The following is a 26,420-nucleotide window of genomic DNA, read 5'->3' on the forward strand; positions in this document are numbered from 1 at the left end:
ACAAAAAAAAAACAAAAAAGCCTCCTGGTGAAAGTTCAAATCAACGATTGTGGCAACTCAAGTTTTGCACGAGGTGTAGTGAGTTATCCAAGAGAGTTTTGTGTTACTCACTGTCCAGGCAGACCAGGACAGTGTCTCTCTCCAGCTGTGTCACGTGAATGGCATCCAACTGCTGATTGCCTGGGGAAAAAAAGAGATTATTTTATATTTATATCACATCAGGAGACTCTGCCCTCCTCCCTCAAGCTTTTTTCACTGTGCTCTTTGTTACTCTGATTTTTTTTTTTTTGCTTACTCTGGTTTTTAATGGCTCTAAGATCCCAGGATGTTCTGAGAGAAGCACAAACCTCTTTGTTCAAAGCAGTTATTTAAAAGGAAAACACAAATTTTACTGGATAAAACACATTTTATGCTATGGTTTAGCACATCTTCCTCCAAAGAGAGGTGCCACAATAAACAAAAGGACTTTTAATTCCTAACCCCCTACTCTCTTCCCAGAAGTCCACATCTGGAAAGATCATTGTGATGATAATAAACTAGTTTAATAGATTTTTTTCTAGCTTTTTTTAATAAAGTTGTTCCTACAACTGGTAAAAAACTATATTTAAAGGTAAAAATGTATATCTAACAAAGGCAAAAGACAAAAACAGCTGCAAAATATCAACCAGGTCTTAAAAATAACCCAAATCTTCGCTTTTTAAGAGTCAGCTGAAGATAACAACCCTTCCCCAAGGGCTGGAGGATGGACAATAATCGATTTCTGGGAGTTTTTATGCAGGGAAGGAGGGGAAAGAGCAGGATCCCAGGAAACACCATGGAACCACAAAGGAGAACCCAGTAGGCTCTCATTGATGTTTAAGGAAATTTCAGTAATAAAAGCTGTTTTGTAAGGACAGTTTGTACAGATGTGGGCAGGTCAGCACAAAAGAGAATCAGGGAATCACAGAACAGTTGGGATTGGAAATTACCTTAAATCCCATCTCATTCCACCCTTGCCGTGAGCAGGGACACCTTCCACTCTCCCAGGCTGCTCCAAACCCTGCTCAACCTGGCATTGGACAATTCCAGGGATCTAGGGGCAGCCACAGCACTCTGGGAATTCCATTCCAGGGTTTCCCCACCCTCCCAGCCAGGAATTCCTTCCCAATCTCCCATCCATCCCTGCCCTCTGGCAGTGGGAGACATTCCCCGTGTCCTGTCCCTCCATCCCTTGTCCCAAATCCTTCTCCAGCTTTTCCAGGTCCTGCCAGTCTGGGATCAGCTTCCATCTGCTTCAAACAGAGAAGCTGCCAAGCCTAAAGAGTTTCCGAAAGACTCCAAGGAAGGAATATCCAACATTCCCACATTTCCAGACATCAAACCAGCTGGAGGAAGGACCAAGAGCCTCACCTGCCCCGATCTCTGTGAACCAGGAGGAGGCAGAGTTCAGGTTGATTGTCTCAAACTGCACCACCTGGTTTGGCTCCGTGCCCTTGGAGATGGCCACACACACCATGGGATACTCCTGCTCTGGGATCACCAGCATCTCAAACACGTGCAGAGGGCTCGGCAGGGGGAAATCAAAGTGCTGGCAAAACAAAATAAAACAAAACAAACATCAGCAGGCCTCTGTGAGTATGATTTTACCTTTAAATGACTCTGCAACAACATGCACAAAGTATAAATATATGGAATTTTTTCGCTGCTTTTGAAGCTGGGCAGAGATGGATCATGGTCTGTTATTGCCAGTGCTGGGGCTTGATCCAGCACTTTTATATTACTTAAATTACTTCAGTCACAAGGTTTTCTGAGTCAAAATGTGTCCAGCCAGATTTTCAAGTGCTTGCAAGCCACAAATGGCACCAGCCCGAGGTGTACTTTCCATCACAAACTCTGGAAAGGTTATTTCAACAACTGGATAATTATTGAACTAAACTAAAAGTAAATGCTTACCTTTATTAACATGAATTTCTGCATTGGCTCATACCACTGAAGCAGAACAATTCCAGACTGCAATGCACCACACAGGTACTTGTGGCCTGTATATGGATTTCGTACTACATAAAATAAGAAAAAAAAAACCCAGAAAAGAGTAATTTTAAAGCCCTGCTAGTTCAATGCATACTTAAAAAACCCCCCAACCCCCCCCCCAAAACCAACAAAACCTCCCCCCAAACCCCACAAAAACAAACAAACAAAAAACACCCAAAACCCAACTCTACAGCTATCTTTACAAATGAGTTAAAAAACAGCATTATAAAATTATATCATGGCATGATTAGGCTTGGAAGGGACCTTAATCCCCATCCTGTTCCATCAGTTTCCCACTTGTTGCCTCCTGACTTCCCATTCCAATATCCACAGTGATTAGTATTGTGCTACATTCCAGATAAATTCAATTACAGCTTTAATTAATAACCAGTTGCATTCCTGGAGTCCCAGTTCAGAGGCTGAGTGGGTAGAAAAGCTGTAGTGTCCTCCCCTTGGGGCTGTGGAAGCCAGGAGAGCTCAGGGTCAGGCTGGCATTGGAATAAAAAAATTCCCAAGCAGGAAAGGTCCTGGGGAGCTCTGACAGCTCCTGAAATCCATGAGGCAGGGTTTGGGGATGGTTTTTTAAGCTCTGCTGGACACAAGAGCAACCTGATCTCAGGAATTATTTGTAAATGTAGCTGTTGTGAGCACTTCAGATGAGCTGAACAGGATCTTCAAGTGTGCAGCTTTCTGTTCATTTTTAGGGATGGAAAGGAGCAATCTGCAGATGTGACACTTGGGGATGGACGTGGGTTAGTGCTGGGGGAATGGGTGGATCATCTTAGAGGGCTTTTCCAGCCGTGATAGTTCTATGATTCTGATCTCACACAGCACCAGGGCCAGCACTGGAAAGGACAAAGGTTGTGTAGGCAGCCCCATCTGCAGACAAATCCACAACTTCCCAAGCTTTAATTAACTCTTCCTGTGCCCTTCCAACTGCACTTATGGCTCTGCCCTCCCCAGGCTGCCAGTGTTTTTATCCCTACTGATCCTTTCTTGGCGGAAAATATTCAAGTTTTCCTCACTACAAGTTGGAACTGGGTCACACCTTGAGCCAAGGTAACAAAGCAGAGAGGCTGCTTGTGGATGTGCCAGGGGTCTGGCAAGGATTTAATCCAAATATCCCATCTAACCCTGTCCTCTGGCAGTGGGAAGCCATTCCCCCTTATCCTGGCACTCCATCCCTTGTAAATAGTTTCTCTCCATCTTTCCTGTAGCTCCTTCAGGCACTGAAATGTCCCAATTAGGTCACTCTGGAACATCTCCAGGCTGAACTACCCCAATTCCCTCAGCCTTTTTTCTGAACAAAGAACTCTTTAAGTTTATTAAAAAGAAATGAGTTTCAGACATGCCATGTCCAGGGACAAGGGGAAGGGTAATAAATGGCCAAGCTGGCCATTTATTTGCTCACCTATACAGCATTTGTGGCATCCTTTTGTGTCAGGGATCTTGGTTGTTAAGGCAAATTTCCTGAAATAATCACAAAAAAAAAAAAAAAAATGCATCAGCAACAGATGTCAGGGCCCTTCATGCACCAACTGAACAACACCAACACAATTTATGGCTATTTTCACGTATTAATAATTGTCTATAGGTGAAAGGTTTGTACCTTGGTAATATTTTGTCAGGAAATCTGTGGGTTTGAATATGAGCAGCTAATCCTGTTTTTTTGGCTTGTTCAAACAACGCTATTAAATTATGGGAGTAGAGCTGGAATGTTTTCCCTGTAAGAGAGAAAGGCACAGTTGATATCTCAGCCACTCCTCCAGCACAGAACTGCAACGTTCAGGAAAATGCAAGCATGGAAAAATTACCTTCTACAAATAGGTGGCAGGTAGGTCAAGTCCAGATATGAAGAAAAAGAAAACAAGATAAAAAAATAATAAGTGATAAAACTAATAATGAATATGGAGAAAATCAGAGCTCATTTCATTACAGTTAGTTTTATGCAAACATTTTTAAAGGCTGTAATTATAAAACAATAATAAATTATATTTTCTTATTTTCTTACAGATATTTTCCTACAGATATTTTCTTATCAATAAACCAAGACAAGTGTTATATAAATCCTGCATGTTTAAAGGCACAGTCCCACCATCAGCCTCCATGACAAAGTGCCTCATTCTTGTCTGGAATGTTCTATGCCAGGACAACTGATTACGCAGGGATCAGTAAATCCAAGCAGCAGAACTGCTGGATCAGCAGCACTTGAAAGCCACCTCGTTCTCCTTCAATAACAGGTTTTGTTTGAGGACCACAGAATCTCAGAGTGGCTTGGGTTGGAAGGGACATGAAATCCCACCCAGTGTCACCTCTGCCATGGCAGGGACACCCCCCACTGTCCCAGGCTGCTCCAACCCCAATGTCCAACCTTGGGCACTTCCAGGGATCCAGGGGCAGCCACAGCTGCTCTGGGAATCCCAGCCCAGTCCCTCCCCACCCTCCCAGCCAGGAATTCCTTCCCAATCTCCCATCCATCCCTGCCCTCTGGCAGTGGGAAGCCATTCCCTGTGTCCTGTCCCTCCATCCCTTGTCCTCAGTCCCTTTCCAGCTCTCCTGGAGCCCCGTCCTCTCCGGACCAAACAAATACATTGCATTCTATCATGACTTTAAATGTTCCTGTTTATTTAGAACTGTCATCAATTCCCCTCTGTTTGCACTAACCTGACAGGGACATTAGGGTGTTGTTGATAACATACAGCCAGGTGCACTTTCGAGGAAATAACTGGAAAAAAAAAAGAAAATAATTACATTAATAGAAACACAGAGGAATTTTTTACTATGATTTTCTTTGCCTGTTCCACCTCTACCCCCATTCCTGCGGGGATCCACACTGGAGAAAATCCCATCTTCCTGTTTATTCGCTGTTTTGGACCGTTAGCCTTGCACAGACAGACCATGGAATATTGGAGTAAGTGTCCCAGGCCAGTCTGGACAGTCTTGGAGTAGCCTGGGATAGTGGAAAGTGTCCCTGCCCATGGCAGGGGTGGAAATGGATGCGATTTAAGTTCCCTTCTATCCCAAACCATTCCATGATTCTAGAACACTTTGTCCTTGTCCACTCCCATGTACAAAATAAGAAAATAAGCACAGGAGAAAGTGTAGAAAGAAAAGATCCAACAGGTTGGACACAAACTCTGAGTATCTCCCAGCAATTTTCTGTTTAACCAAAGAATAGCTTTGGGTTTATTCAGTGTTTCCACTGAAAAACTACAAATGGAATAAAAATATCCTTCTGGAACTGGGAGATACTAACCTTGGAACAACAGGAAGCACTCTGGAAGATGCAACCAGAATTAAAAGTTGGAGAAATCATCAAATGGATGAAAGGAAATATGGGAACAAGTGGTGTAGCAAAAGCCTGTGGGGTTTGAGGTGGTCACACCTGACCTCTGCCAGCTGGGAATGTTCTTATGGAAAAGGAAACTTTGTTTAAAGTGCATTGAATGTTCTCCCTACCCACCACTGGCATAGCCAACCTCTCATTGGGACATAAAAAAGCATATGGAAAAGCCCAGAGAAAACTGTTGGATGAAATAGTTTAGGAAAACACACAAGGAATGAGATTCCAAGAATATCCTGACTCTGTAACACCAGATTTACGACCATGATTGCAAGAATTGGCTTTGGAAAGGTTAGAGAGCCCAGGAAAAACTTCTTGGGGACAACAAGAGCAGCTGAATTAAATGATTGAGGGCTTTGCATCCAAGGAGCTGCAATGTGCCATCTAGTGGGGATGGAATGGAGGGAGAAGGGGCAGGGAATTGTTCTCCAAGGAGATGGAAGATTTGACAGCAGAGTTACACAAGCAGCAACTAAAAAATACAGGTAGGTCAGGGAAGAAATAATTTTCAGGTTTTTATTATTGGCTTTGATGGGAATCACTTAAGCTTCAGAGCCTGGTATCCACTTCCTCCCTCCAGTGCCAAACTTCATTGCACCAGAATATCCCCAAATCTGTTCTGTGTGTTCAAGCCACCAGACCTCACCTGTTCCATGGTTGCTTCGTGAAGTTCATTCAAATTCAGAGTGTAGATCCCTTCTTCTGTGCCAAAGATGATGTACTGATCTGAAAAATCAGTGCAAACGGATTATTCCCCTCAAACTTTGGGAGGTTTCAAATGCAAACCTAAAATAAATCATAAATTATTTTCTTTTCCAAGCCCATCACCAAACCTAACACGACTTTACCTTTAGTATCTGGATGTATCCATGAAGTTGCACAATTAATCTTCAAAGGACAACCATCAAAGACTTTGGAAAAACAGGCTCCCATCTGAAAGACACCAAAACTGAAACCTGAAACGAATTTAGAGTGTTAAGAGTTGATTTCCTGGCCACTCACACACAGCTCAACACACACAGCCTTTAACATCCTTTAATTTCAATTTATGGACATGCAAAAATGCAAAGAGGGTTCAAAATGGTATCAACAACTTCAGGTACCTACTGGGTAACAACAATACATCCTGGAAGGATTTAAGATCTGTGTGGATGTGGCACCTGGGGACATGGCTCAGTGGTGGCCTTGGCAGTGCTGGGGGAATTCAGTTATCTTAGAGGGCTTTTCCAATCTAAATTATTCTGTATTATAGGAATCTTGACTGTTATTTACTGAATATAAAAATCACTGAGTGCTTATAAAATGGCACATGAAGGGAAAACAGGCAAAACACTCTCATCACTACAACCTTTTCCCATTTCTTTTCCTAAGCAGGGGCTGCCACTGGAGATCACAACTCGCAGAGCCAGAGAAGCCTCCAGCCTTTCACATCCAGACTGAACAGTGACAAGGTTTTAAAAAATGGAAACAAATATTGTGGATTCAGCACTGGAAAAGCAACTGGCTGTGAGATGCAGAAAATCCCACCCAAATGAGCTGGTGCCTTATTCCAGCATAAACCTTCCACGTCACAGAGAGGAGGTTTCCATAATTCCCAGGGCACACAGATTTCTTACCAGCACCTTTGGAGTGGGAGGCAAACCATTGATTGCTGGTTTCTGTGGGAAGGAAGAGAGGTTTTAAAACCCATCCTGTGCACTGATGAGCTGCAGGACACAACAGTGACATCAGCCCCAGAGTCCCAAAACTTACAGGGAAATCTCTCTTCTCCTTTTTCCTTGGCAGTTGAGGGATTTGTCCAGGTCCTTCTGCGTTCTCCTCGATGTGTTTCAGCATCCCATTCCCATTGCCTGAAAAGGAGCCCAGACATGATTTGCAGCTTATTTGCCACAGTGAAATAGAAAATCTCTTCTCCCTTGCGCTGAGCTGGAGTGGAGGAGTGAGCTCTGACATTCCATAGCCACATCTGAGGGAGCTGAACCCTTCCCAACACAGTGTCCATGCTTCTCGTTATCCAAACAGTCCCTGGGACAAATCCCACTGAGAATAAAGCTGTGGCAAGGTCCTCCCCATACATTCATTGTTTTTCTCCTGTTCCTGCAGGCAACACAGTAATGGGACTGACTGGCTGAGTGTCCTTGTTTCGGGAAGAATATTCCCACCATGGGGCAATGGCTCTAATAAGAACCACACATGGAAAAAGAAAACGTCACCTCGTGATCAGCCTGGTTTAAAGCATTATCTGGAACAGCTGGCTCTGGAAACAATTCCTTTTCCAAGGTGCCAGGCAGCTTTAGGACAGGTAAGGCATTTACCCAGGTCACTGTATCTGGCTGTGAGCAATCCAGGGCTGCTGATGCTGCTGGTCATCCCCATGGGGCAGGAATCTGCCTGGGGCCCACAAACTGGGATGCTCTGTCTCCTGTGGGCTGCTGGGGCTCTGCTCTGGGGGTCTGGGAAGTGTTTTATTGTCTGGCATCTGTTGTCATCTGGGAGGTTTTCCTCGGGGTAACTGTTCATCCTCGGCTGCAAGGAACCAAAGAGGAGAATGGTTACTTGGGAAATGTAAGGGACTGGGAATGGTAACTGGGAAGAACAAGTTGAATTTAAGTCAGACTGCTGCTACATAAAAATATATCAGCCTTTGAAATCTGTGCGTGATTTTGGGCACCACAATACAAGAAAGATAAAAAGCTCCCAGGTGAGCTCGGACAGGACCTGAAGGAATGGCTGGAGCTATGTGAGGGGAGATCAGGGAAAAGCTCTTCCCCCAGAGGTTGCTGGGCACTGCCCAGGCTCCCCAGGGAATGGTGACATTTCCAAGGCTGCCAGAGCTCCAGGAGTGTTTGGACATCCACCAGGGATGCCCAGGATGGGATTGTTGGGGTGCAGGGCCAGGAGCTGCACTGGGTGATCCCTGTGGGTCCCTTCCAGCCCAGGAGATCCATGGTTCTATGAAAAGAAGACATCTGACAGCAGAATAATTCCAGAGGTTCCTCTCTGATGGGGTATCACAGGCAGAATGCAGAACAAGAGGCCATCCCAGTCTGGCTAAATCCCTTAAATCCCACATTTCTCACCTTGGGAGGCAGCGGGGGCGGCCCAGCTCGCTTTAGTGTCGATCTGCAATGTAAAGGGCAGCAGTTAAACCAAAGCCAGAACTCTCTGAGGACTGGAAATAAGATGAACCAGAGGCACAGAAAAGGCAGAGCAGAGCTTTGCACATACAGGGTTTAAACTAGAAATGCAAGAGCAGGGGAGAAGCTCATTAATCTCGTTAGAAGGGTTGGTTTTTAATGAATTCCTTTCATAAATACCAATGTTATAGAGCAATCTGTGGGGAAGGATATTTGAAGTTTGTAAATCAGTATACATTTAGGGACTGGATCTCAGGCTGGAGGGATGTTACACTTGGGCCTGGAGTGACAGGAAAAGGGGGAATGGTTTTAAGCTGGAAAAAGGTAGATTTAAGTGAGATATTGGAAAGAAAATCTTCCCTGTGAGGTGGAAAGGCCCTGGCACAGGGTCCCCAGAGAAGTTGTGGCTGCCCCTGGATCCCTGGAAGTGTCCAAGGCCAGGCTGGATGGGCTTGGAGCAATCTGGGATATTGGAAGGTGTTTCTGCCCATGGCAGGGGAGTGGAACAAGATGATTTTTAATGTCCCTTCCAACCAAACCATTATGGGATTCTGGGATTCCAGTCTTCAGCCTTGCTTTTGGATTCGGCCACCTGAGCTGGGCAAGATCATCTGCACATCCTGTCACAACCAGGCCTCGCTCATGGCTGATGAATGAATCATAAAAATTTGCTTTTATGTCTTGGCCACCTCCACAGGGACTGTGAGGTAACTCAGGAAGGAGAGCAGGGGAGAAAGCAGAACTTTGGTATTTGTCCTGAGGATCAGGGAAGGAGCCAAGTGTGCGTTAGGCCTGGGAGAGCAGCCAGCCCTCACTCAGTGAGTGGCAAAGCCTGCTACAGCATTTTGAGGGAAGAGGGTTTGGAGCAGAGCAACTGTACAGGAAGGAGATGCACTCACTCTTCAACATCTTCACTCCCATCGCCAAATTTTGTGAGCAGTCCCCTAAGGCAGAATGTTTATAAAATTAAGAGCTCAGCTCTGAGGTCGACACGTGCAACTCAACCCATCCCTGATGTCACTGAGTTTCACAACCAGCATCTCCCAGCCCTTTGCAAAACAAATAATTCTCTGCTCTGAGCCCTTTTCCACTCTGTAAATTCCTTCCCTTCTCCTTACCCCCTAAAAATCACTAGATCTCTCTCTTCCACACCATCAGCTTTCATTTCCCTACCTGGTGTTTTAAATATTGTTGAAATGTCTACCAACAGTGCAATATAAAAAGAGAAAAAAAGAACAGAGGGAGTAACTGGGAGACAAATGGAGAAAAGCCTTTAAAGGGAATTTTCCTTATTTATACATATAGACAAAAGACCCAGATTGTTTCCCACTGAAGTGGGAATTTTTGTTTCAAAGCTACTCCAGGGGCATTAAAAAAAAAAAAAAAAAAAAAAAAGTGACTAGAGGATCAAAGCAGCACTGAAAATGTAACCTTGAAAAAAAAAAAAAAGAAATTGATAAAATTTTGCAAAATGGCAATTTTCAAGCTGTGTCTTTGAAGGGCAATGACCAGGAAAACCCAGCCCAAATTGAATTAATGTGAAATATTCCGGCAAGTCACTTCTGAGGGAAGGCAGCAGACAGTTGCCAACATGAACTATTAAAAAATTTAAAGGAGAAAAAGTCTTTCTTTTTTAAAGGTTCTTGTTGCCCAGAGAAGCTGTGGCTGCCTCTGGATCCCTGGAAGTGTCCAAAGTCAGGTTGGACAGGGTTTGGAACAACCTGGGATATTGGAAGATGTCCCTGCCTATGGCAAGGAGTGGAATTGGATGGACTTTAAGGTCCCTTTGAACCCAAATCTTTCTGGGTTTCTATGAAAACCATCAATAAAAACAACCTCCATCATGCAGGACATTTATACAAAAGTAATTTTAAAATGCTGCAGTGAGAAAACCAAGGGATCAGTTCAATCAGTTCAATTCATTCAATACCAGGTACACATTCTGGTATTCCCCTTTCCAGTCAAATAATTCCTAAGACAAAGCTATCCCTCAGCATCCACTGTGATAAAAGGCATGAAAAGCAAGGACCCCCCAGCACACATCCTCTCTGGACATCCCAGGGATTACTCAGAACTGCTGGGACAGAGGAGTTATGCATTTCCTGTTTATCTTTCCAACTGGAAGTGGTTTCCAAGTGAGCAGCACGGATCCACCATCCAGGATTGCTCTCCCTGCCCTCCTTCGTAATCAATCTCTACCTATTTATTGATTTATAGCCCTGGGAATGTTTGCTGCAGCTTTAGCACAGCCTGCTACAGACAAAGCCACAGGAACAGGATCAAATCCCTGAGCCCCTGCGCCAGGAGGAGCTTCCCTCCCTGCTCCTGGACCCCACAGATTCCAGCTGTCTGCAGAAAATCCAGCACTCCCAGCAAGACTCCAATCCACAGCTCAGCAGGGTCACAAAAACAAACCCAGGGCACAGGGAAGGGAGGAAAACAGGGCAGGGGAGAATCAGAGCTCAGAGCCCCCCAAAATTCAGGCCCAGAGACCCCCAAATTTCAGGCCCAGAGCTCCCCAAACTCCTGCTCCAAGCAGAGTGGGAGTAGGAAAACCAGGATGCTTAAAAAGGCTCAAATCCTGGCAATCTCCAGTATCTTTCCAGGGGGCTGTAATGTCAGCTGACAGCTTATGCAAGACTTTTATCTGCAGAAAAAAAAAAGCCAGAGAAATTCACTGTCTGCTGCTGAGTTCCAAATAAAGATGGGAAACAGGCTCTTTGAGCTGAGCAATGATTTGAGCCCAGATATCATCTTTCCCTACATCTGAACCTCCACACTTCTGACTGCAAATCCAGGGATTGCCTTTAAAGGCAGAATCCACTTTTTAGCAGCAAAAGGAAGGTACAGACCTAAAAAAAATCAGTCCTAACTTGGAGAGAGTTGTGCTCCTGTACTTCAGGCCGGCATTATCCCAAGGAAACAAGCTATAAACACATCTTTCCCTATAACATTTCACCCCCAAACACTCCATGGTTGAGTAATAAATTATACCCACAGCAGGAGTGGTGCAGTGTTACTGAGCTCGGTAAAACTCAACATTCAGAACTGGTTTCTCCTTCCCTTTCTCAAGTTCAGGGCAGTGCACAGGCCTTGTCACAGGATGTCTCAACCACAGCCACAGGGCTCAGAAGAGAAGTGTGAGGCCAGAGCAGGATCCTGATCTCAGCTCTGCTGCAGGAAATTCACTGGGGCTGTGTTATGTCACTGACCTGGTCATGCATTTACAACTTCACTTCTCACCTACAAACTTAAAACAAGCTCCTGGTGGTGGTTAAAAGAGATTAAAAGTCACTCTCCAAGAGAATTGAAAGGAGAGCTGCACACTGGGTAACATCTCCTTAATTTATCAATAATAAAGTGGATCAGGGCTTATGGTTTGATTTTTTTTACATAACTCATTTTTCTTTCAGTTTCACAATAAGTCATAGAAATAAAAGTTGGTTTTATCTGTACTTACTTGTTGCTTCCATCAACAAAAGGATTCCAATGTGAAGCAAAGCCACTGCCAGCTGCCACAACCTGAAGATGCAGAAATTGTCATTTTATTTCCCCCCCTCAAACTAAATTATCTTGAAGTACCTTATTCACCACCACACCAGCCTGAGGGATTTCCCAGCCTTGCAGAACAATTCACAAGCAGTAAAATCAAATTCCAGAGAGAAATAACATTTTACAATCTATAAAGCAATTGTTGATAACCTGTTTACTTCTTCTTAAGAGTTAAAAGCAACACTTGGAAATGGTGTAAGTCCAGATCAAGCAGCAATAAGTAACAGGAAAACAAGAACTGATGGTGGAAGATCCAGTAAGGGTCACTTAGGGAACTTTAAAAACATTTTTCCAGCAAGCTGCTAAGGGTTGAACCACAAAATATTGAAGATATTGTGATTTTAATAAGTAAAGGAAACCTCAAACTTGGCCTTACCATTTCATCCCGAGCTTCTGTTTCTTTCCGTAGAGGGGGCTCAAACTGCAGCTTATCAACTACAAAATATAACAATTTCACAATTAATATGCACAATCTTGCACTGGGATCCTTTTAGTGCTCACTACAGTGAAATGCAGGTAGGAACAGACCTAAATACTGTGTACACAACTCTGAATTTGCCTCTCAAATGAGCAGCACTTCACTATCAGCCTCATTGTGTGAGTGCTTGAATTTGCAAATATGAAACCCATAAGAAAGCAAATACCAAGTAAAAAAAATGTAACTCTTTAACCACTTGTTACTTTGAAGTGCATGTGAAAGAGGAGAAAGGCTCTTCAAGAGCAAATTTCCCAGAGTGTGATGCACGTGGTACAGAGGAGCTGCCAGTGTTGGTGCTACCAAAGGCTTTTGATCAAACCTGAAGATAAAACCCCAAACACACGCAATAAAACCCCAATACCCGCAGTGTTTCAGCTTAGATCCATCTGAGTATTTCATTAATATTAATGTTAATTTTAGTTTGGAGTAATTATCATGGAAGATTGACACGCTGCTTCTCCAGGCTTTGCTTCCCAAACGGAAAGAGATTTTTGAGAAACAACGACACCAGAGGTAAATCACCCGCCAAAAAAAAAAGGGAAAGCAGAGCAGGAACTCACAGTTTATCTCAGATGCTGTTCTCTCTGCCCGGATGTTCCTGTTGGTGGAGCGGATCGTGTGGCGGATAACGGAGTGAGGCTGCATTGGGAGGGAGGGAGAGGTTGAGGGAAAAGCATCCACCAACAACCACAGCAACAAGAATGAGCAGTCAGAGCTTCAATCTCACATTCCCAAAGCAAAGCAGGGTGTCTAAACTGCCTGCCTGAACAAAAGGCAGAGAATAAAAGATGTTCTCACCTCAAAATCGTCATCGTCGACTTCCCCGTAGTGGGTGTGGTTCTCAGGGTTGTTGACTTTGTCCAACAGCTCAACTGCTAAAGACCTCGAGAGACCAGGCTGCCCCACAAAGCTGTGCTGTAACCACAGCAAAGGACGCAAAAAAAGAAGTTCTAACATGTAATTAATAGATAACTTTCAGTAATAAACATTCAATAGAGTTACTGATTTTTTTTTTGGTGCTTTCTGGAGGTTCAGCTGTTATATCAATGACTCCTTAATGCTGGTCTTGCTAATAATATAAGTATGGGAACAACACACTCTGGGCTACTTGCAAATTAAACTTGGATCAAACTAATAATTACACTTGAACTTCATTTTTTACATCACTAGTTCAGAGCTTGGGAAGGCAAGGATACTTCAACAATTTAATGCTGAAATTTTTGGGAGTCAGGGAAAGTCCAACTTCTACACAGCTCCAAGGCCGAGGCTCTCACTTGCAGAAGGCCAAGGTTGAGAACATGAAGACAATTTCTATAATTGGCCAAAAATTGTATAAAACTGTGTAAAAATACTGAACAAAATCCACTTGCTAACAGCTGATCATTATATTTTTTTCCTTCAGGTTTCACCAACTGAGTTATAAGATTAAAGAAAACTGGTTTTTCTTTGGTTTTCTACTGCTCTGCTCCTCATTTTGAAGCAAAAGAAGTCACTGAATGTCCCCAAATCACTTACAGAGAGAAGTCTGTCTGCTGTCGGTCTCTTCTTTGGGTTTTTTGTAAGTGCTATTTTGACAAAATTATGGAATGTCGCTGACCTTAAAGAAAAGGAGGGTTTATGTTGAATTTTTCAAGGTATTATTGATTTTTAGACAGTTGCTAAGCGGATTACAAGAGAATATTGTGCAGGTATCTCAGCTCAGGTTTGAATAATTACATTTCCAAGTTAACAAAACAGGGGAAGAAAAACCCATTTGATTGATGGAACTTGCATGAAAAAACACTTTGGGACAGAAAATAAACCAAGAATGGCACCAGGAATTTCTTACAGGGTAAAGAAACCAAGAAAGGATTAAACCATTACCTGTCCCAACAACAGGGGCAAGTGCCTCAGGACAGGAGTTAAGGGGAAAGGATAAAGATTTTTCTTCTAGAACATACAAAGAAAACCAAATAATAATAATAATATTTTTTCAATAATAACAAATTTCAAATTATTATTATTTCAAATTTCAATTATTTAAATAATAACATTTTTCCCATTTATCTATAAAATCATAGAATGGTTTGGGTTGGAAGGGACCTTAAGGATCATGTAATTCCAATAAAATATGGATCAAAGGAAGGAGCTGCACTTACCATTTTGCTTTTTCCTTTAGCTTTGGTGGTTGAAAATTACTTTTTGACATTAAAAACAGAGCCCTAAAGGGATAGAAAGAATGATGATACAACGTGGTGATAAAAAAACTAACTTCATTCTAAAATCTAAATACTTTAACACTTTATGGTGAGAATCATACTGGTGAAACTGGATTGGAATTTGAACTGGGTTAAAGGAGAGATACAGCCAATCTGTTGATTTTTTCTTTAAATAAAATATTTTTAGTGCCATAGTACTTTAAAATATTTTAAAAAATTAAAATTTTAATAATTAAATAATAAAAATAATTAATTAAAATATTAAAACTTTTAAATTCCTTTAAAAGTTAAATATTAGGGTATGGCTTCTCTAGTGGTCTCCCAACCAGTAAATCTGTTCCTGTTCTTCATCAGATTCTTGATTCTGGAATCTCAGAATGGTTTGGGTTGGGAGGGACCTTAAATCCCATCTTGTTCCAACCCCTGCAATGGGAAGGGACACCTTCCACTAGGTCAAGTGCCACCAGAAATGTAACAATTTCAAGATTTTGCTTAGGATTTCCATTTCAAATGCAAGATTTTAGCAGATTGATGCCTTAAACGCAAACACAAAACCAGCCATTCAGTGAAGGAATCTTGGTGTGAGTTTCTCCTTCTGAGCTCCAGAGAAGCTTCCAGTGAATCCTGACAATTCCTGCTGGGATTCAGGAAGGTACTGGAGGGCAGAGGAGCCCCCTAGGGCACAAACCTCATGGGGTGGAGATCGAACATGGGTGGCTGCAGCTCTGCCAGCTCAATGGCAGTGATGCCTACAGCCCAGATGTCGCACAGCTGGTTGTACCCCCCATTCTTCTCCACCGCTGCCACCTCGGGGGCCATCCTGCAAAACCAACACCTGCCTTCAGTTTCTGCTCTCAAGGAGAATTACAGAACTGTGCACATGTAAAAACCAAAGGATTGAATTAAATAAACTTAATTAAAAAGAATTAAATAATGTAGAATTACTGGATGTCTGCGACAGTGATTTACAGTTTAAAAAATCTCATATTCCCCCCCAAAAAAGAAAGAAAGAAAGAAGGGGGGTGGGGGGAAATGAACAGGAGGAATGCAAATACTTTTATGTCTGATGGAGTAAATTAAGGATTTTATGTTCAGATTGGGTTTTTTATTAAAGTAATCATTATTTCAAGTTTTTTTCGCTTATACATAAAGCATAACACTAATTTAAGCTGTACATTTATGATGATTCAATTTGTTTCAATATTATTCTCACAAAGTATGTATTTCAGGGGGTTGGGTTTTGTTTATTTTTTTTTCCTAACCCTCTAGAAATATCTTGGATCTAAGGAAAATTAATGTGAACTTTGTATGTTTTACACAGTGGGTATAATCTTTTGAAATGTCTGAACACAAACTAAGGGACACACAATAAATGTGCTGAATACAACACAAAAACAAACAAGAAACATGGCAAAAAAGGTCACATTAAAGAGCAAGGTAGGGACACAGAGTACTCAATATCTCCTTCTGGTTCTAAATAAGATCCAATAAGAAAAAATAAATAATAAAATCCTAATGAAAATGAATAATAAAATCCTAATAAAAATAAGCATCTTAGGAGAGAGGATGGATCTGCATCACCTCCGGACACCATCCCCAGTCCCAACAGGGAATCCCACCTGAGATGTCCTTGGGGAGCACCCAGAGGTGTTTTGGGGGCTGCTGGGAATAGCCCCAGGCTCAGCATTCCCAGGAAATCTGGCAATTCCCAGGAAATAATCTCTCTGCCCTCAGCCATCCTTCTCCAGGGCAGCAACAATTTTAAAAGCCATTGTCTGGATGAAACTGCCCAAAACCACCACCCCAGGCAACTCCTCTGCACCCCAGTGATGCCTAAACCCAGCTAAATTTGCCTATTAACCCAGCTGAAAATTTACAATGATTATTTGCATATAAAATGACATTAATCAGTAGGGCTGATTAAAAGACAGTTTGGAAATCTGGTTTCCTTTCTGCACAGACATGAGAATGAGGCTATTTTAGTCACTAAAAATGGAAGGCTGAGAAACTAAATAACCACTGGTATCCCCCAAAAAGGGAGAATATTCTGCAAAGATAGATTTGGGAGAAACAACAACCCTGCCTCAAATATCAAGTAGCTTTTGTTACACCAACAGATCAGCTCCAATCAGTGCCTCCCAGATTTTTACCCTTTGGGCATTTTATTTGGAAGAAAAGGAATTTATGCCATTTCTATAGACATATGTGTTCATTTTGAGGGGTTTTGGCATCAATATAGGCTCAGCTTTTCAGCACAGCAATCCAAGTGGTTTCTTACCAGTAAGGGGTGCCAATAAAGGATTTCCTTTTTGCAATAGTGGCTGTTATTTTTGCTGCTACCCCAAAGTCAGCTGGAAAATAAAATCAAATCATCAGAGCATGAGAAATCATAGCTGAAGACCCCAATCTTCCTCTGTCATGAAAGAACAATCACGTCTCATCCAAATCAAAAATTCGTTAAGAGAAACAGTTACAGGTTACTAATAGGATCATTAAAGTCTTCACTGACATGACTTCAAATCAAAGTTTTCTTTCTACACACAATTCCTCTCTTAGATAATTTTTCCATTTCACAATACATCAACCAGAATTTGTGGATATTCAATTTAAGAGGATAAAACAGCACCATACCTTGGAAAAGGCACCTTCTGTGTGTTATTTATGGAGGAACTGTGATGGGGCATTTTTTCGTTGCCCTGGAGACTCTGTCTTGGGGCAAATCATCCCTTGGCCTCAGAACTCTCAAACATCAGGTGGTCTTGCAGAGCCAAAAATCATTTAAATCCATTTTATTTTGATTGACTGGTGGCATGAAAGCTGGAGGATAACTTGGGGAAAATCCAGCCAGGCAAAAGGCAGGTACCACTGTGTATCCTAAGTTTAATGCAGGGAGTGGAATATCGTTGGAACCCCGGGCACTGAGAATTCCAGCCTTTCTGTGCTGACAGGCACTGACCCCCAAGCAAACACTGCATTGACCTGAGGCTGTGGAAAAGGCTCCCAAAATTGAGTGACAGCACTGGGATTGTGGGTGTGGAGTTTGGATAGAAGTGTGTGATATCACAGGGGGGAAAACTTGGAGTTTAAGGGGTTAGAATACAGTAATATATATAAAGCAAGATGGAGGATTTAGGGCAGAGGCTGAGTCCTTCTTTTTCACCTTCTTCTCCATGGATCTGGGCAGGATTTTGTAATTGGGTAGAAAAATCTGCATTGTGGGCCATGAGTGGTTTGTTATTGGGTTAAAATTAAAAATAATTTAGGTGTCCTTTCATAATTGGACAATTTGTGTTTAAAAGGCTTTGGAAAGAGACAGAGACAGAGCCATTTTTCACTTTGTTAGCTAGAACTCACAATTTGTGAGATTGTAACACAGATAAGAATTAATAAACATCTGAGTCTGAACACAAAAACTGCATCTCCTGAGCATTTAATCCCGGCTCTAACAGAAGAAAAGATAAAAAAAACACAGAATCTCCTCTCAAGGTTTTACTCCAATTTTTCCCTCCTCTAAAAAGCTGTCCTTTCCCATCATAGAACCCCTGGCTTCTCACAGAGGTCTGGAGGTTGAACTAAGCCACAGGTGCCCTGCTTGCAGTGGGATGATGACATCCCAAGGCAGCTTTTCCCTGGAGACCTTGGAGCTTTCCTCTCCTCCACCTCTGTGGAATTGCCCAACACCACACACAGAGCCGGGAGCAAATCCCACTTTTGCACAGGCTGCCAGGCTCTGGAGATGCTCTCCCAAACAGGGTACCCTCAGAGGGACAACCGCCATCCTGGCCACAGATAAAAACTGCTATCAGGTAATGTCAGGCTGGCAAAATTCCAAGAAAATCTGGGAGGCTTAAAGGCTTGGTGGTTGCATAAGGAAATTATCTCTGATTTCTTGACAGAATACAAAACTTCTCATCTCCTACACAGCCTAGCCATGGACACACACTTTGTCATCACCTTCTATCATCACTTATTGCTCCAAATAATAATGGAATAATTTAGATTGGAAAAGCACTTTAAATCATGGATTCACACTTTGTCATCACCTTCTATCATCATCTATTGCTCCAAATAATGAAGTAATTTAGGCTGGAAAAGACCTTTAAATTATGGAGTCCAGCACTGCCCAGGCCACCACTGCCCCATGTCCCCAAGTGCCACATCCACATAGCTCTTAAATCCATATAACAGTATTCAGGCAACTCACCCAATTTAACATCTCCATGGTCTGTTAGTAGAATGTTTGCACCCTAGAACACAATGAATTTTAAATCTTTATCAGGAATATTTTTTCCTGCACTTGGAACTGTAAGATGAATTTCTCAAGGTTCCAAGTTACCTTTATATCTCTGTGCATTTTGCCCTTCATGTGTAAATAAGCGAGGCCCTGGGAAAAAAAGACACAATGATTTATTCTGCCATTTGTTAACATCCTACAAAGCCAGTTCCATTTAATAAATTTAATTTTCTCAATATATTTTATTTGGAAGAGGAGACATTTGAGATTTGCTGATAAGGGATGCTTCCTCTTGTATTTCTTTGCTATCAGCAGCCACAAAATGAAAGAGAATTTTATTTATCTAGTTGCAGTATTTTACCCCCACACATCATTAAATTTACCACTACAAAGTGCACAGGCAGTTCAAAATTTAAGCAAATACTTGCATTATATCACACCAGAATTTCTTGGTCATTTTTATTTACAGTATGGAAAAGAACAGATTACCCCAGTTAATTGGTTTCTGCTTGATTCCCAATAGAAATGCTGGAACTGAACTAATTTGCTGTATCTACCTTATTTACACGGAATAAACACTTTATTGTGCACTTGCAGTAGCACAGTACCTGTAGAGTTTCTCTGCACACATAAGCAATTTGCAACTCTGACAGAGGTCCTGTTACTGAAAATAAAGATTAAAAAATTCAGTTTACAGCACGCAGCACGTAAGTAACATTGTGAGGCAGCCAAAAAAGTGGTTTGTCCATGCCAAAGTTAAAGGCTGGTTTGACATGATCTGTATTGTACACTGAGCTGAAAAGAGGGGTTTGTTTGCTTGTTTTACAGAAAGGCTTTCTGTAAAAAAAACACAACAACCCAAACAGCACCATCACAGAAGACAATACCCACCACAGGGAGAAGAAAACCTGTTTTCACAGAATCTAATTATTATTTTATGAGTGATTGCGTAATATTCTGTATTGTCAGAAAACTGTGTCAGAAAAGTGACTCCTGCTAATATTTTAATGTTAGAAATGGGAATGTTTCATATCAGGGACTTTCTGAGGGGTTTAGAATTATTTTAAAGGATTTGTATTAAGAAGTTGAAAAATAAAGCGGAAAGAGCTCACACATCTAAAAACTCAGTGTTATAATTTAAAGGCAGAGCAAGTCCCCAGCTGTTTTTACAACTCCAGAAAATTATTCTACAGCATTAACAACTCCAGATGAAACTCCAGGAAGGAAAATAGTACAAGAGTGAGATGGTATTCCACAGGGGCAGGAAAAAGAGTAATTTTTCCCCTTTCAAGATCAAATTTTGAGATTTCCCAGTGAAAACTGCTTCCTCACCCCATGCACATTGTTCATATCCAAATGTCCTGCCATAAAATGCCAAATATTAAATGTCAAATATTATGTCAATATTAAAATGTCAGTATTATTAGCATTAAAAATGCTGGTCACCGTATCAGCCAAGTGCTCTCAAAATCTACTGATTGTAGCTAAAAAAACACTGTTTATGCCCCCCCAAACCCCCACATCCAGTCCCAACCATTCCCTGTAGGTTTATTACTTATTTTTCTTTTTCAAAGAAGCAGAAAGCTTCTTTGCAAAAAATTAAAAATGTGAAAACAAGTGCCCAAGTACCATGGTAAATGTCCTGGAGGGATCCCCCACCACAGTATTCCATGCATATCCACAGCTTCTCACGGCTATCAAAACAAAATGAAAACACAGGCATCAGAAGCTGATTGATCTGGATGCACAGCAGAGTTAATCATCATTATATAAATTCTCATGTTATCAGTATAAACTTTCACCAATCAAAAGTTTTATGCCAAGGCCCCATAAACATTATCAAACATAAAAGGTGCTGCTTTAACTCTACAATAAAACACCTGAGGTTTATCTGCTATCAGCAAAATGACATTAAATATCACACTAAACTCAGTGTTTAAATTCTTTAATTGAAATGACCTCATTATATCTAAAAAATTCTTCATGCCCTCCAAAATGGGGAATTATAAATTCCAGCTGAGCTCATTTGGGCTGCGGGGTTATTTAAATGCAGCCCTCCAAGAAAGCTAAAGATGAAATCTCATAGAAAAAAAAAGACCAAACAAGCAAAGTGCAGATCTCTATTTCCACAGAGCCAATTGACAAATGGCAGAATTGCACAGAAATGGAGAATATTCCCTGATTTCCTGTATAATATGTAATGGAAGGTGCAGTGAGCTTGTTTTTGTCTCTGTTACACCAAAACTGTGAAAAATGTAATTACCAGCAGCCCAGATTTTTAACTCCCCAGCCATACTTTCATAGCCCAGACAACTATAATTAAATAAAATATCCAAAGGCAATTCTGCTCTAAAGAAATAATGAGCTGCTTTTATATTAGAACTGATAAATGTGTGAGTAGGACTGAATGTGTTGCAAGAGTCTCCAAGGGAAAAGTTTCTTTCTGTTCCTAGTGATAAAAATATTCCAGCCTTTTGGCCAGCAGAGAAAACAAAATATTAGTCACTTTTGTTTTTTAAAGCCAATTGAGTTGGCTTAGAAAAAACCAAAAAAAACCAAAAAAACCCCCAAAAAAACCCCAAGGGCAATTCGATGTCTGGAAGAAGACTGAATAAGGATACAAAGACTAAACCAGACTGGGACTGTTTTAGGAGAGAACCAGCAGGAATGTTGATAGAAAAGAGTGGGATTTACCTGAGATAACTTCCAAAATAGGCAACTATGTTGCAATGTTTGCATTCTTTAACCATGTATATCTCTTGCTGTATCAGTGAGAAGTCATCTCCTGAAAAACAGGAAGGAGTCAGGGTTACACCAGGAACTGCTGAACGTTCAGAGAGGGCTGGAGGGATGCTCAGAATTTGGGAAAACATGCCAAGAGGTCTGGAGACCAGCCAAGCCCTTCCCAGCACGCCAGCCCATCACCCTCAGCTGAATTCCTTGTTCTGGGCTTTTTGAGGCACGAATATTTCTTAAAGACCAACAGAGCAGGGCTGGCCTTAGAGAGATCCACGAGTTCAGAGAGGAAAAACAGTGCAGGGATCCAAGGAGGGACGGGAGGAAATTCAAACTTTACTTTTGAATCTTGAGTTCCATCCAGCTGCTCCCAGCACAAGGCTCCCAACAAGAGTGAGGATTGTTGGCAGCTAATTCCAGAGCCCACATTCCAGAGGGTGCTAATTAGGAATATTTCATTCCCAAGGGAGCTGGATGGAGCATAAGGGCTGCACGCCCACTCAGCTGACTCAGAGCTGCCTCCTCAGGAGGCGGGGTTTGGGGGGTTGTGAACACTGGCACATCCTAAATACTTTCTTTTTTGAGGGGAGGGAAAAACGATCTACTGAAAAATCCATAATGAGCAGGGCATGTTTCTGCCACTTTAAGGTTAAAGGGTTATTTTTTATAAATTAAAAAAGCAATCATTTCAGAGATGTAATTTCTCTTTGTATTTCTACAACAGAATTATATTATCTATATATACACATATATTATCTGTGTATATATATTATCTCTATATTTATTATCTATCTATCTATAATCTATATCTATATATACACAGATATATACAGATAACAAACCCCCTTGAGAGAATTTCCAAGCAGAGGATGTTCTCCCCAGAATCCTGAACTCAAACTCTGCAGCTCTGCTTTCATTATTTTCTGTATTTTTAACCCTTTTCATCTTCTGGCACGAAAGGACAAAGGGGAATGGCTTTAAGCTGAAGAAAGGGACATTTAGTTGGGATATGAGGAAGAAATTCTCAGCTGTGAGGGTAGGGAGGCCCTGGCACAGGGTGCCCAGAGAAGCTGTGGCTGCCCCTGGATCTCTGGAAGTGTCCAAGGCCAGGTTGGACAGGGCTTGGAGCAGCCTGGGATAGTGGAAGGTGTCCCTGCCCATGGTAGGAGAAGGAATGGGATGATCTTCAATGTCCCTTCCAACTCAAATTATTCTGGGATGTTTACTTTTGTTTAAAGTTTCCCCAGTAAAATTCCCTCCTATATTAAAAGTCAGGGATGTCCAACCCAGAAAACATGAAGTGCTTTATCCTGCTCTGTTTAATTTAGATGATTTTGACAAGTCCAAGAGGACTCAAGCACTGCTGTAAATTGAATTCTTTACGTGTTTATTTAAGTAGCAGCAGAGCTAATATTTTTTAATAACCTCTTTTAAAATAGATGTTTATAATTTGCTGAGCTTTGAGGCAGCTTCCCTGAGAACAGTGTCACCAGCAAAAGAAGTACCAGTGTGTTAGAAAAGAAATTATCACAACCTTTACGTCTCAGTGACTGCCAGGCTTTTATTTAAGAAAATAACTATGAAATAAAAAGGTAAAAGGGAACCCACTTACAAGAATCCACCCCTGGCTGATTTCAGTAAATCCTCAAGGGCTTCTTGATGTTGAATTATACAGAGAAACACTTCACTGGGGCAGGAAAACAGTAGTAAAGAAGTTTCAAATGTCAAGTGGCTTTTTATAAACATCAGTAGTATTTTTTTAACCAATGAGAAAGAGAAAAAGCAACACAACTTCCATAAATTTAGCACAGATTTCACACCGGGCTTGGTTTAGGGGTTACCTTGCAGTAATCCAACTTTGCTTGGATTCACACATCCTGCTTATAAATGATCACTATGGGTGAAGGATTTCTGAGTTTAGAGAAGCAAGGAAGGTGTTGGGTTGGAAGGGAACTTAAATCCCATCCCATTCCACGCCTCCTGACATGGGAGGGACACCTTCCACTGTCCCAGGACTGTTCCAAGTGCCAATGCCCAAGCTGGCCTTGGACAATCCCAGGGATTCAGTGGCAGCCACAGCTTCCCTGTGAATTCCATCTCAGCCCCTCCCCACCCTCCCAGCCAGGATTTCATTCCCAATATCCAACTTAAACCTACCCTCTCCCAGTTTAAAGCCATTCCCCCTTGTCCTGTCCCTTCAGGCCCTTGTTCAAAGTCCCTTTCATTGATTTTATAAAATTCTTTAATTCGAGCTTAAATCTCATGGATTCATTCCTCCCATTTCTTCAACAAACTTCCTAAGGGAAATCACTGAATTCTCACCAACAACTTGACCATTTTCAAAATACTCAATTATTTTTAAGAAAGTCATATCTAAGCAAGGTTGAAAGCAAAATCCTCCAAAAAAAATTCCATCTTCTTCCACCACCCGTCGTCCATGAGCTCAAAGGATCCAATGCCAAATCCCAGTGGCCTCTTCAAATCCAGGAATCCTTGAAAGGTCAGCTGCAGCCTTTCAGCACAGCTGAATCCTGACCTATGTGAAAATCATAGTGGAAAAGCACCCCCAAAACCAGCAAAACCTAGCAGGGAGCAGCTGAAACAGTGTGGATTGTGCTGCCGAGTGTGGGGCACCCGCCAAGGCAGCTCTAGGAACTGTGACTAATGGGGGAAAATTGAAGGGAATGCAGAGATTTGGGCTAGAAAAGGACTGGCAGTGAGAAGATAACAACCTTCATGCACATAAAAGATAACACAGAAGTGAGGAGAAGGGAAAATCTCACCAATTTTATAACAGGACAATTAGCAATGGGCTTGAATTGCCCTAACCTACATTCCCTGGATAGATGAAAAGGTTTTTTCCTACTGGAGTAATATCAGGGATGGGAATCTGTGAAATTTCCAATAAATGAAAAATAAAAAAAGATGAAAACTCAACAAAAACCCACCAGGAATGACCTGGAATGATCCTGCCTGTAGTAGAGGGAGACAGCAAAGATGATTTTGTGATTTGCTATTAATAAATGAAGAGTTCATGCAAGACATGGGGGTTACCTATAGAGAAGGTGGGGGGGAAAAGGATTTGGAACAGAAAGAAGAAAGAAGACAGGGAGCTAATAGAGAAATACCAAATAGATGGAAATAAGAGAAGTTATGTATGAGAAAAGTTTGGCTAAAATATGGAGGAAATGATTCTGAAAGATGAGACACAGAGATAGGAGAGAAGATGTATGGTTGCTCAAGGACGACAAGAATGAATACAAAACAAACGAATTCAGAGTTTCCAGGCAGCTGGAGTATTAATCTTGGCAAGAGATGCTGGAATAGGGCAAAATTTAAATATCCTTGGATAGCAGGGAAAAAACAGACAGAATTTGTAGAAAATACTTCACTGAGAGGGAGACAGCAAGATAAAAAGAATTAGACCAAAGGTGACAAAATATCCACACCAAGAGATCTGTTTTAGCCATCAGGGATTTGATGGTGCAAAACAGAAAATTGGGGTTTGCCTGCTGACATGTGGGCAGTTTGGGGAATATCCATCAGGGGAATCCTGCAAGGCCCATGAGCAGGGACTGAGTCACTGCAGCCTCCTCTGCTGTGGAATTTTACTTCTGCACACGCAAGACATGCCACAGCCCCACAGTGGAATATTCTACTTGGATAGGCACAAGTGGCTGCTTGTCCCCAGCTGGCAGGGAGGGGACTGCAGGAACCCACAGCCCTGTCCTTGGAGGGTGGCATCTGAGCCCATCCCAGAAGCTCAGCAAGGTACGGGCTGGTAAACTCATGATAAATCTGTATTTAAATGGGACATCATGGAGGAAACTGGTGGCACATCAGCAGCTGTGAATTATTCTACTTACACAGCTCACGTATGTGAGAGGCTGGGGGAGCTGGGAATGTTCACTCAGAGAGGAGAAGCTCCAGGGAGAGCTCAGAGCCCCTTGCAGGCCCTAAACAGGCTCCAGGAGAGCTGGAGAGAGACTGGGGACAAGGGATGGAGGGACAGGACAAAGGCAATCACTCCCCACTGCCAGAGGGCAGGGTTAGATGGGATACTGGGAATTGGGAATTCCTGGCTTTGAGGGTGGGGAGGCCCTGGCACAGGGTGCCCAGAGAAGCTGTGGCTGCCCCTGGATCGCTGGCAGTGCCCAAGGCCAGGCTGGATGAGGCTTGCAGCTTGAAGGTGTCTCTGCCCATGGCAGAGGTGGAATGGGATGATCTTTAAGTTCCCTTCCAACCCCAATCACTCCATGATTCTCTGATTCTATGCAGAACTGGAATGTAGAGAGATCCTGCCAAGTTTTCCTGAATGGAGAGCACGTGGAGCCCAGATCCTACAGCATGGGAAGGCTCTGATGGCTCCAGTGCCTGTCCCATAGCACTGCTGGGTCTTTGGGCATTCCTGATCCTCATAGTTTTTAGTCACGTTTATTCCTGTACATATTTTCATGTGCTCCACTGCTCTGAGTGGTCCCATCCTGCAGGAACACCTCAGGTCACTTGTCACAACTATCCCTAGGAAGAGCTGTGAATCCTTTTGCTGTCTAAAAGGTGACTTCCAGAGGAAGAAATTCCTTGGGTTTGTTTTAAGTTGGTTTATTCTGCATCACTTCAGAGCTGCATCACAGGACTGGTGCTGTGTGGGAGCAGAGGGAGGGATAGGCAGCCAGGAGGAGAGAAATTATGGCACAGTGGTGACATCCCACTGTCACCAGAGGCTGGGACA

At 42.3% G+C, this 26,420-nt stretch overlaps 1 protein-coding gene across 2 annotated transcripts in view; it reads right to left on the reverse strand.

Moving 5' to 3' along the window:
• Window positions 1-26,420, reverse strand: part of MAP4K5 (mitogen-activated protein kinase kinase kinase kinase 5) — a 57,043-nt gene that overhangs the window by 5,894 nt on the left and 24,729 nt on the right. The window contains exons 3-28 of one of the 2 annotated variants that reach the window (XM_066321489.1): window positions 21,647-21,737; window positions 20,582-20,646; window positions 19,561-19,616; window positions 19,055-19,102; window positions 18,923-18,965; window positions 16,997-17,069; window positions 15,407-15,538; window positions 14,659-14,721; window positions 14,036-14,117; window positions 13,319-13,435; window positions 13,081-13,159; window positions 12,419-12,477; window positions 11,951-12,012; window positions 9,390-9,434; window positions 8,434-8,476; window positions 7,669-7,879; window positions 7,106-7,203; window positions 6,970-7,011; window positions 6,202-6,286; window positions 6,000-6,079; window positions 4,675-4,735; window positions 3,620-3,734; window positions 3,422-3,480; window positions 1,933-2,036; window positions 1,390-1,567; window positions 112-180 (exon numbers count right to left, since the gene is read on the reverse strand). In XM_066321489.1, coding sequence (XP_066177586.1) covers window positions 112-180; window positions 1,390-1,567; window positions 1,933-2,036; window positions 3,422-3,480; window positions 3,620-3,734; window positions 4,675-4,735; window positions 6,000-6,079; window positions 6,202-6,286; window positions 6,970-7,011; window positions 7,106-7,203; window positions 7,669-7,879; window positions 8,434-8,476; window positions 9,390-9,434; window positions 11,951-12,012; window positions 12,419-12,477; window positions 13,081-13,159; window positions 13,319-13,435; window positions 14,036-14,117; window positions 14,659-14,721; window positions 15,407-15,538; window positions 16,997-17,069; window positions 18,923-18,965; window positions 19,055-19,102; window positions 19,561-19,616; window positions 20,582-20,646; window positions 21,647-21,737 — 2,160 coding nt within the window. The remainder of the gene's footprint in view (window positions 1-111; window positions 181-1,389; window positions 1,568-1,932; window positions 2,037-3,421; window positions 3,481-3,619; window positions 3,735-4,674; window positions 4,736-5,999; window positions 6,080-6,201; window positions 6,287-6,969; window positions 7,012-7,105; window positions 7,204-7,668; window positions 7,880-8,433; window positions 8,477-9,389; window positions 9,435-11,950; window positions 12,013-12,418; window positions 12,478-13,080; window positions 13,160-13,318; window positions 13,436-14,035; window positions 14,118-14,658; window positions 14,722-15,406; window positions 15,539-16,996; window positions 17,070-18,922; window positions 18,966-19,054; window positions 19,103-19,560; window positions 19,617-20,581; window positions 20,647-21,646; window positions 21,738-26,420) is intronic. The other variant, XM_066321490.1, reaches the window with a different exon arrangement.

Source organism: Sylvia atricapilla, chromosome 6 (assembly GCF_009819655.1).
Source record: "Sylvia atricapilla isolate bSylAtr1 chromosome 6, bSylAtr1.pri, whole genome shotgun sequence".
Taxonomy (NCBI): Eukaryota; Metazoa; Chordata; class Aves; order Passeriformes; family Sylviidae; genus Sylvia; species Sylvia atricapilla.